At 33.5% G+C, this 12,537-nt stretch overlaps 1 protein-coding gene across 7 annotated transcripts in view; it reads right to left on the reverse strand.

The window, feature by feature from the left end:
- Nucleotides 1–12,537, reverse strand: part of bltp3b (bridge-like lipid transfer protein family member 3B) — a 73,427-nt gene that overhangs the window by 51,037 nt on the left and 9,853 nt on the right. For all 7 annotated transcript variants that reach the window (XM_068219666.1, XM_005164749.5, XM_073946299.1 and 4 more), the window contains exon 2: nt 3,167–3,329. In XM_068219666.1, the coding sequence (XP_068075767.1) occupies nt 3,167–3,329 (163 nt within the window). The remainder of the gene's footprint in view (nt 1–3,166; nt 3,330–12,537) is intronic.

Here is a 12,537-nt window from a genome sequence, read left to right on the forward strand (position 1 = left end):
GAGCATCCGCTGGGTAAAAACTTGCTGGATAAGTTGGCGGTTCATTCCGCTAAGGCGACCCCGGTTAATAAAGGGATTAAGCCGACAAGAAAATGAATGAATGAATGAAAAATAAAACAGTATATACTCATTAAAAAATTAGGTAACAGATTACAAGCAATATTATTAATTAAATTCAACAAATATGGTTGAGTAACAATTAATTAAATTGGCTTATTTAAAAGAAGCCATTTAAAATGAGTAACTGCAAACAGTACTTATAAAAATAACACATTTTAACCAAAATTATTGATCGCTGTAACAGAAACTGATTGAGAATTTGAAAATGCTCATTTTAATCAAGTTCGATTTAATTAATATTTTCTTTTTTTTTAATTATTCAAAATTAATAGATAAATTATTATAATAAAATAGATTAGATTTTGTTAGACATTAAGTAATTTCAAAACAAAACAAGCCCTAAAAACAGGAAGCTAATTTTATTAAATATAACATGTTAAATTAAATGAAATCTACAAGGCCAAAGAATGACTTTTTTCAGTGTAAGTGGGACTTGAGACCGGTTTGGAAAACAGGTGCATGGTGGCCAGCTCTAATAAAATTTTCAAGCTCAATGACAATTCAAAACTTTCCCAAGAAGACTGAAAAGCAGCTCTCTTTTTAATCTTTTTTTTTTCACATTAACCCTTTTTTCACAAGATATCTGGCGTTTCTATCACTCATTTCTCACGTGATACTTCAATTTGTGCATTAATGCAGGGTGAAGGAAACCCATTTAAATCTCCTGGACAGGAATGGAGAATCAGCCAATAATGCTTGTAGAAAACTGCACCTGACTAATAGATAATTGACTGCGGAATGAAGGATGAGGCCAGAAAGAGAAACAGGGAAGAAAAAGTACAAAGTCAGCCTGTCTTGGTTTGGTTTTATAGTTTGAAAGAATAGCACAAGGGAATGTGTGTTTTGTTTGTTCTTCTAAGTATCAATTATAATGTCAGATATTAATTACTGCAATGTTCTTCACAACTACAGAGTCATTGTTTTGACAGCACGGAGTTGCTCAAAGTAACACTGTGTCTGTGCTCTGAGGTTTGCGTGGTCAGCGTTGTTGGCTCAGATTGGCTGTTGTGATTACAGGGCACGGTCACTGTGTTTCTTCACCACACACACGCCTGTTCTCTGGTTTCCTTTGGCATAAACTAATGATATCAAATACAGTGCAAGGCCTAGATAAGGGTGTTTTCCAATGGTTATATAAAGAAATAATAATAAATGAATAAAAACATGATCATATTATTAAAAAAAAAGAAGAATGTGTATAAAATTGTCAGAAAAATTATAAAGGCATCAAAATAAACTATTACTTTAATTATATTAATTTAATTTATCTATCTAATTATATTTTTAATGACTTAAGTGTTGCTGCAGTATTATTATTGCTATATTTATAAATAATAAAGCAACATGTTCAAGTTATAGGCAATTTGAATAAAAAATATAGCTTTAATTTATGGTCAATAAAAAGGAAATTTTAATAAAAAGAAAAAGTCATAGTCACTTTTAAAATGTACATATTTTAAGCAGATTTCTAATTATATTTTAGCAAAGAACACTTAAAATTTTTTAGTTAGATTTAATATACAAAATCCTAATGTACACTATGGAAAGAATATTGTAAGATTACAATTAAATTGTATTTTGATCATGATAACTTTTAACATTAACATTATTTTTTATTAATTATTATAACATTTGGTTACACTATTTTAAGGAGATGTAGTTACAGCATACTCATTCATTTAACTACTGAGTAATGTTAATTCATTATGTGTACTTACTGTACTATAGGGCTGCACAGTATATCGGTTTAGCACTGCTATCACAATGTGCACATCCGCAATAGTCACATCGCAGGATCTGCAATGTTCAGTTATGATTATTGTTAACCAGGGAACCGTTAAGGACAGGGAAGAATAGTGAAGTTAAAGCAGAGTTTAACCAAAATGGAGTTTTTCATTTGCACATGTTTTTAAGGCCTGACAGCATTCAAAGTGTTCAAGCACAAGAAATTGTACCATTTGTAACTTTAATAAAGAATAATTTAGAAAAATTTATACAGTAAAGACTTTTGCAGTGTTATTTTACTTTTGATTATTCAAATTCTGCAGCTAAATACTATTGGATTCCCAAAAACCATAAAACACTGTTTATTTCACTGTTATTTTTGGCTTTAACTAGTTCATTTTCAACCTTTTTATGAACGATTCACTATCCTACGGAATCAGTACAATTGATCTAAATCACAGGTCTCAAACTCGATTCCTGTAAGGGCTTCTTGGAGGGCAGTTTTGCTCCAACCCTAATTAAACACAACTGATCCAAGTAATCAATGTGTTCAAGAGACTACTAGAGACTATTAAGCAGGTCTGAGTTTAAGGTGTTTGAAACTAAACTATGCAGAGCTGTAGCCCTCCAGGAATTGAGTTTGAGATCATTGATCTAAATGAACAAAAATTTTTTAAAAAGGACTAAGTCATGTGGGGAAATTGTTTATATATTGCAATATTTAGCACAGAAAAACAAAATATCGCAATGTTAGATTTTTCCAATATTGTGCAGCCCTAACTTACTACATGGATGAAGCTAGAATGTGGGTTAGGTTTAGCATTAGTTGTGCATAATTCAATGTAATAACTATAGTAAGTGTATGGAACATTATGTTACCTGTTACAGGAATACTAATATAGTACATTAAAGCAAATGTTGAATAAAACAAATACATTACAAAAACACTTTAGTTTTATTTAGACCACATTATGTACCTTAGGGACTTTTTTTACATTTGTTAAAGATGTTATCAAAAATAATTTATTTTAAAAACTAACTGACAAGTACTAGATCAAATTATTACTAGATTACAAGTGCGAAAATCTTAAATATTAATCAAATATACAACAGTGTCTGACATAACAAACAAATAACTGTCTAGTAACCAAGATTGTACGCATACACTGTGCTTCTGCATTAATTCCCATCTCAGGATAGTTATATTAAGTATATTTGGCTGCAGCCCAAGAGTGCAATTATCATCCCAGCATATCCTTCATTTACAGCATGAGAGGGACTCAAAGTGATGATGTCTTGAACGAGCAGACGTGTCTCTTACCCGGATGGCGGCTTTATTGCAGAAGACTTTATTAATGGCGAGCCAGGTGGGCAGATCCAGCATGTTCTGCAGCACCTCCTCATCCAGCTCCAGGTTGGTAAGCTGGCCCTCCCCTTTCAGAGTGCTCAGATTAATCTTATCTGGAGACAGGTTCTTAGCAAACCTGCAGACAGAGAGAAAAAGAAGGGGGGAAAAGTCAGTACAAATAAAAGTAACACATCATGAAAATGTGACTTTTCAGTGTTTAAACGCTGTGTAATTCTACCAACCTCAAAAAGCACAGAACCAAGAAAAACCCGATAATTTTATATTACTAAACTAAAAAGTGCCATTCAGATTTTACTTATTTACCACAATCCCCATTTACAATGTCGGTGCCTGATAAACACTCCAAATGTTCTAGTTGGATGAAGCAATGAACATGAAAGTCTCAGCAGACTCCTGACATCTGAGCCACTGAGAACATTGCAGCTGAGTATCATTTTTGGAGGAAAAATTCCAAAGACAGTAAACACATTTAGGTATTTTACATTTTCATTGTCAAGGGTCAGTTCAACATGGTTTATGAAGGAGGGGTCAATGCTTTGTGCACAACAAGTATGTCATGTTTTCAAATGGTCTTTATGAATGTGCTTGTTAGCTATATATACTTGAATTGTGTACAGTATATAGCCCAAAAAAGGCTACTGGAAGTGAAAAGACAGGGGACTGTAAAACCCATTCATTTCAATGGCTTGACCAAAGCGCATAGTATCAACTAGCTTAAATGCATTAGTCGGTTTAAATAAGTTTAAAGTTTAAATTGTCTCACAATTCAATTATTAAATTAGTTTTAAATTAGCTCAATATTCCGATCAAGAATCCATTAACATTTCTATGCATGTACTGTACCACTCGAGCTCACTGGAAAAGAAAGTCAAAAAGAGATTAGTGTGTTGTTGTTGTTTTTTTTAAATATATTTTAAGTTATAAGTTCAATTTAAAACATCTTACACAATTAGGCTACATTATAATATTTAAACAAGTACTAAATACTTATTGCAAACCATATTTGGTTTCATTTTTTATCAAGTGCATGCAGAAATTTCAGTTTCGACCCTAAATTTTTTTTATTTTGGTGCATACTGTACCTATTGTTAACATGCTGAACAGCTAATGGTAAAGCTACAATCGCCTCTGACTGCATTCAGCATACCATACCATACCACTCAGTGGAAATGGGTCATTAGTTTTAACCCAAAACGCTCCATGTAAGTGTTATAATTCATAAACACTTTTAATTATGCAAAGTAGTACAGTTTATGTTTTCTGTGAAGATTAGAGAAATATATTAATGTTATCATGTTTGTGTCGCTAATGTGTGATGTTTATTTACAAAGGACTGACAGAGAGATAGCATACTAGTTTAATTAATCAACTTTACTCCACAACAACTACAGTTACACAATTAAATGTATAATGCTAAAACGTCTTGGCGGCATCCTGAAGCTGACAGCTTTTTGTACGTGATTTAAACAGGTTTTAATTCGCCACTGGTCATCTCTGACATTTGAGTGAGATTTGTTGGTTTTATTGTTTCAGTCAAAATAGCATGTACAGGCCCCACCCTCTTCTGTAAAGCAGCAGCTCATTTGCATTTAAAGAGACACACACATAATACAGTTCTTTTTGTACATGCTCAAATAAGAGCAAATAGCTATAATAAATGATTCACAGACACATGCCTTGGGCACCAGTGATTTATTTTACATATTACGAAAAAGGGGATAATAAGTTCCCTTGGTTAAAATAAAATGAGTGGAAAAAACACACACACATACTGCAGTTTTCGATTATGGTTTAATGGCACTTTCTCTAGACTGTAATTACAGCTTTACAAGCAGACAGACCGGTGAGCTGTCCTGCTGCTGCCACCCACCATTAGAACTGCATGTGGGAGATCATATGTGCAAATGCTTACCTTCAATAAACTACTGTTCACTGGTTACATAAGCGTCAGTACACCAACTATACTGTATGTACTAGAAAAAAGTCGTCTTCACAGATGACATAAAAACACAACCACTCATTTTCAATGAAGAGTTGTTTTAAGTTTAGTTTAATGCACAATTAAAAGTTTTTTAACTCATCTAACATAAATACTATTATTAAAACAAGTATTGTAAGTATTGATTTTCAATTATTGCTTGGGCATCAGGATTACATAAAAGACTTAATTTAATTAAATAATTAATAACATAAAATTAGTACTGTATAATATAAAAAACTAATTAATCACTTAAATAATATACAAAAATTCTGTACACAGTTGCAAAATAATACAAAACTAATTTTTCCTTAATACCAAACATAACACAAATCATTTTCAATGAAGAGTTGCACTAAGTTCAAGATGATACTTACATTATAATAAATCAATAATCCAGTAAAACTATAACAAAAATGCATAAAATATTAAACTTTATATTTTGAAAGTGAAAAAAAAAAAGTAGAAAGGTCAACTTTAACATGTCAACTTTGACATGGTCAACTTTGCCACATGTGTACTCATTTCACCCTCAGCAAACCTGGAAACCATTCATCATAAATATTAAACAATGTAGCCTTGGGCTATATAAAGTATTTGCCCATTATTTGTTTTACATGGCAAGCTATTCACTCAGTATTCATCAGTCCACCTCATCATGATCATTAACATGAGTGTAAATGTTCCCAACATTGTGCTCTTTTACCTCAGACAAAAAGGCGGGAAAATGACAACACCAAATTATCAGCCATTAAAACGACTACATTTGCATTTAAAGGTCACAGACAAGCTTCCAATTTCCATCTGCTTACTCATAAAACACAATCCACAACAAAATGAAATGATTTTGGTGGAAAATTTTACCACATAGCCATACTTGAGCTTTGAATCTGCATTGGTTTCAGTGGCCATGACCTTCTATTTCAGCGCTGATTGATTTTTCAGTTAATGTTTAAGAGTGTTCCCGAAAGAGCAATTATCTCCGAATGGCTTGATAACACAACTCATTTGTTATCATCATTTCCTTCAGTTGTTTTAGCACTGCGGGCTAATGACACAAACAGGTCAGGGTGTGGAAAAACTGGTCACCGAAATCCAGGATGTCGTCAAGGTCAATGCTAGTCTGGGTGATGTGTGGTTTTTGTGTGTCATGAATAGCTTGAAGATGTCGAATGGCCTGTTTATTTGACTTTCAGTGCGGTTTCAACACCACATCGAATGACACAAGCTAGCTTAAAAAAATCAGTCCATCGAGAGTCAGAGTCAGCTGTGTAATTAGGTCTCAGACTAGGTGTAATCTGTGTTTGTGAATGACCAGTTAATCCTGTTTCACAACTATTTCATTCTGACAGGATCAAATAAAGTGCTCTGTATAAAAGAGCACAATGCGTTTATTATAAAGACTCATTAAGGAGTGACAATTGCTATTAACCACTTCAAAACATCTCACACTGAGTGTTTAAATGCTGCACTGAGATAAACACTGGCCTGGAAACCTAGAAACAACTGTACTTTCCTTTGTGTAGGTAGAGCGAGAAGAAATAAAGGTGGTTTACAGCTTCTGTGTTTCCAAGGACTGAATGAGGAGGATGAAAGTTTCTAAAGGTCGGAAAGCCATGGCAGTTTCAAAGGAAATGAAACAAAATAACAAAAGGATAAAAAACGTTAAACGAAAAAATTATTTAAATCCATAATAAATGTATTAAATATAAATAAAAAATAATAAACTAGAAAATTTAATTGTGTTAAAATAGTAACTCAATAATAAAAATATAAAAAAAATTAAATTATACATTACAATAATTATTATCAAATAACATATTATTATATTATATAGTACATTAAATGTTTAATTCCATAATGTAATGTAAAATTTTCTGCAATATCGATCCTAAGGTGCGAGTAAAAAAGGTTTTATTTACATTTTTTGTTTTTTAGGACAACAGTATCTCCAGCAGAAACATATCCAAAGATGTCGTTTTAAATTGTAAAAAAAATAAATAAAAAAATATCAGTGTTTTTGAAAAAAATGAAGACAGAAGTCAATAATTAATTTTAATTATTTAGCCTGACTTGTTTACTGTTAATTTGTTTTTAAATGTTTCCCAAGTTAAAATATATTGTGTACAAAGGTGTAAAAAGGTTTTGTTTTGTACCCAGACACTTAAAAATAATATATTTTAAAGCAGTAATTACAATACCGTGATACCGTCAAACCGTGATATTAATATCCAAGGTTATCATACCGTAAGAATCTTATCCCGGCCCATGCCTACACCTAAAGCGCTTCCAAATCATGAGGGGGGTCTCTCCACACCAACACCAGTGTGCAGCATCCACTTGGATGGGTCGATGGCAGCCAAAGGCCAGTGCGCTCACCACACACCAGCTAGGTGGAGTGGAGAGACAGCCAATTCAGTGGATGGGGATGATTAGTAGGCCATGATGGTTAAGAGCTTAAAGGGAAGTTAGCCAGGGCACCGGGGTTCTCTTTATAAGAAGTCCCATGTGATTTTTAATGACCACAGAGAGTCAGGACCTCGGTTTAACATCTCATCCGAAAGATGGCACCCACTGACAGTTTAGTGTTCCCTTCACTATACTGGGGCATTAAGATCACACAGACTGCAGGTTAAGTGCCCCCTGCGTGCCTCACCAACACCATTTCCAACAGCAACCTAGTTTTCCCATGTGGTTGCCCATCCAGGAACTGACCAGACTCAGCCCTGCTTAGCTTCAGTAAGTAACCAGTCTAAAAAAATACAAAAACATCAATGAAAAAAAAAAAGAATGAAAAGAAAAAAAAAAGAATGTAAATAAAAACAAAAACAAAAAAACCTTAACTTAAAAACTTAAATTAACAAAATAAAGATTATTGAAAATAAACAAAACATCTAAATATAGTTTCCCTAAGAAAAGTCTAAATCAAATAAAAAAAAGACTATTAAAGAAACAAATGACTTGCACTTAATCTTAAACTAAAACTTAAATACAAATGTAATTAACCTGAACAAAGACATTTATTGTAAACCAAGATAGACAAACTTAAATCACACAAAATGACCTAAATGAAATTCAAATAGATCAATAAAAATATATATTAAAACTAAAATTAAACAATAAATAAAAGCATGAGTTCTATAGAAAGATCAATGTATGGAGGCGAGAAATATAAAAAAAAAAAAAGGCCGAGGAATGTCTTTTTTCTTCATCTTCAGAGCCTTACGTTGTAAATTATTAAACCGCCGCAGTGCAATGAGCCCTGTGTGGGCTTGTTCATCACTATGTATGTGTGAAACAAACCCAACAAGAGGCAGAATGTGTGAAAACATGCAAACTTCCATTAATGTGCCTTTTGAAAATGAACCATGAATAGCCTGGCCTGCGCATTACGTAGCCGTGCTCGGCGAACGGTTAAATATTCATTCAGACACAGCCTACCTTCAGTGCTAGATATCGGGTATCAGGTCAGTCCTCCGAACGCTTCACCACTACAGTGAAGAGATGGGACTCCCGCCAGCCAGATGACATCAGGTGGGCTCAGATCAACTACACCACATCTATTAGCAAACTCAGGTAAACACATCTGTAGTCAGCTCTAATGGACTAGCGCTTAAAATAGCTCATCCAAAATGAAACCTTTCTAAATTACTCATTCCAAGACCATCTAAGATGTGCTGTATCATATTTAAGCTGAAACCATAGTCCTTGTTGATTCATTAAATGCAAGTCCAATAAAAAATAAAATCAATAAAAAAACAAACACACACAGCCAACGCAAACTTAATAAGTGTTTCTTTTGACAATGTACTGAGGACTTATGAAGCAAAATGGGATGTATGTTGAAGAAACTGAACATTAATAAAAACTTTATTACCTACAAGTTTAGCAAACAGTTTGATTGTACTGATATGTTTTTTTTTTACATCCCGTTACGTCTGGTGTAGACATGACTTCCACTATTGCTTGCACTACTGTTGGGCAACGTAAACAAAGTTTAATTAATAGCAAATATTGCATTGGACGATAACATCAGATCATTTTGCTTCATAAGACAAAAGGTACACTAATGTACAAAAGCTGTCAGTAGGACAACACCTTTTCAAAAGTTAGCCTACACTCTTGTACTTTTTACATATAGATTTTTAGGCTTGTCACAATAGTCAATATATCGACTTATCGCACAACACTTGGACATGACCTCAATCATTTTTGGTGATGCAATATACATGGATGCCTAGATCCGAAATTCTCAATATTTTTAACACATGTATTGTTATGCGGAGTTAGATCTCTTTCTTGACTTCACACAGAAATAGCAACGTGTGCGGCATGACATCACTTTGTAGCAGAGACGCTATTGGTTAAATGCACAGAAGCAACTTCAAGCAGAAAGCATCAGTATGTCTGCGGCAACAACATTCCCATAGCAAACCGAGTTATGTAAACTTGGAATTGCCTGCTGGGTATTTTAAGCTGAGGTGCTATTTGTTTTTTTGGTTTTATATATATTTATATTATATATATATATATATATATATTTGCTGTAGCACTAAAGTCCAAAAGTAAAGAATTTATGTTATTTATTTCTTGATTGTTCAAGCTACCTCACAGAAGCGCTCTGTTTGTTAACAAAGTCATCGAATGTTAAAATAAGGTGAATAAAAAAAAGGAACATCCTGGTATCCAGGTTTCAGTATCGGTAGATACTCAAAATCAAATGACTCAGTCTCAAGCGCAAAAAAACCTGATCGATGCATCCCTAGCAATATATAACGGCCATACATAAAAAACAATTCTATATGTTCTATATATATTCAACAATTCAGTATGGTTAAAAACACTATAGTATTTACTATAAATTACTATAGTATATTTTCATGTGGGTACCTGACAACTGACAATAGATCTGGTAGCAGATATCGCAGATTCGCAGCCTCTGTTACTTTTTACCTTGCCCTGTTTGTAAACATTTATTCCTATTTACTTGTTTAGGATATGCATTTTCACATTCAGATTCCAATGACTAATTATTAAATAGGTAAAATGACAATAATTAAATGAAATAATCTTAAAATATGATGTGTTCTTTAGAAGAGTGTACTGGCATTATGGTGCTATTATATTGTCATTTTGGCATTATATACTAAGTAGCATAAAATGGTCTTAAAATGACAATAATATCATTTATCGCAATAGATTTTGGTGCAATATATCGTACAACAAAAAAATTATATTGTGGCAGGCCTACAAATATAAACCCTTTAAGTGCTAAAATACAGCTTTGAGGTACCAATATGGATCTAGGCATGGGACGATAACCGTGATCGAGGTGTACCGCGGCTTGGAAACTTTTCTGTAACCGTAGTAGTGCTGTGCGCTGTTTGTTTAACTCTTTAAGGTTACGTGCCGACTGACTGACCTGCTGACTGACAGGTGCGTGATGCATGAGGCCAGCAAACACGACGTATAGCCGTTTCACTTTACTTCAGGACTCATTAATGTCGCTCTGTAGGTCTGTTAGAGACAGTCACAAATATTCCAAGCAAATCTAATAAATATTGGAGATATACTTTTTTTTAATAAACGCACTAAATCGCACTTCAGAAGCGTTTATTTGAGAGCGCGCAAGATCTGCGCTTGAGCAGCGTATATTTGAGGGGGCGTGCAAGAAGTTTTGTGCACGAGCAGAGGAAATCGGATGAGATTCGCATGCTCAGAGGCTATTACATGAATGTGATCCCGAATTGTAATACTGCGCTTACGACATTTGTCATTGAAATACACCACAGGTAGTTGGTAGATCTGAGTAAAAAAGGTCTGCCGCCACAGCTGGAAAAAATCCTAGAGGCAAAATGGCAAAAATGCCATTTTAAACTGTAAAGAAATCTGCGTTTTTGAAACAAATGAAGACAGCAGAAGTCCGTAAATCATTAGAATTATTTAGCCTGACATGTTTACTGCTCCAAAATATTTTAAATTTTTCCCAAATAAAAATATATTGTGTACAAAGGTGTAAAAAGGTTTTGTTTTTACCCAGATATTTAAAAATAATATATTTTAGAGCATTAATCTCAATACCGTGATACCGTGAAACCATGATGTTTATATCCAAGGTTATCGAACCGTCAGAATCTTTTACCAGCCCATGCCTATATGGATCCTCACTTACTAACTTACTCACTCACTATCCTTTGACTTAGTCTCTGATTTACCAGGGGATAGATTTTATAGATTTTGGTTGCACAATTATTGTCTGAGGAATAATCACGATAATTATGCACGATTATTTTTCATTAATTTCAAAACACTACTAATTAAAAATAAATCACATGAAAAATCCTTTATTTTAAAGTGTTATTTATTGCTGCTCAGTAACTAAATAATAATAATAACAGCACAAAATAATAATAATAAAAACAAACAATAGTTTAGACTTAAAATAAGTGAAAAACAGTTTTTGGCATTTAAATATAAGTAACATTTTTATACTGAAAATTAATGACAGAACAAAGAATAATCAAATAAAGAAATAAATATGCATAAGAACAAATAAAAACTATTTGATTTGTCTAATGTAAATCTAAGCTACATACTAGGTAGCTAGGTATTTCCCTTTTGAAGAGACCAAATGTAGTCAAAGGCTGCTGAAGTTCTGTCGTCTAAAGGCACATTTGATCAACTATATTATGAATTTGTTTGGTATTTTCCTTTTGTATTTCTTTCTCTTTGTTTTTTAGTAGAATTGTGTATAGTCCATAAAATATATGAAGCTGACCAGTCCAGTTCTTGTCACGTGACTCGCTGTGCGCTCGCAGAATTCTTTCAACCAGGTGCGCCTGGAAAGTATGAGAGCATCATTGCCAATATGCGCAAGTTGCACACCGCAATTGTAAATAATGAATTTGCGCAGGCAAAAGATGGGATATATGAGCAGCCCTTAGTTAATGGCGTCAGTGATAGTTAAAATCAGCCTTTAATCCAGTGTACGCGCGTATTGTGTACAAGCTCAGAATTATAAACTTGCGCACAGTTGGCATTACTTTGCTGAGCTGCAGCAGTTTTGTTCTCTGCAGAAACACGGTGTTGACAAGCCTTTACGATAAATAATCTGTGACGAATTAAACCACGGATAATAATGAAATCAGTAAATTGTTGCATTCCTAGTAACCACAGCAGAATGAACTGCCAGTTCCACTATGGACCCTTAAGATACAAATGTGTATCTTCTGAAAAGATACAGTTTCAGTGTCAGCTTTTGTACCTATATTTCTGAGAATGTACTGTATTCAATTTTATTTAGCATGTTTTTGACTCTCAAAGACTAGAGTTCAGCAAAAATAAC

This window comes from Danio rerio, chromosome 4, assembly GCF_049306965.1.
Source record: "Danio rerio strain Tuebingen ecotype United States chromosome 4, GRCz12tu, whole genome shotgun sequence".
Lineage (NCBI taxonomy): Eukaryota > Metazoa > Chordata > Actinopteri > Cypriniformes > Danionidae > Danio > Danio rerio.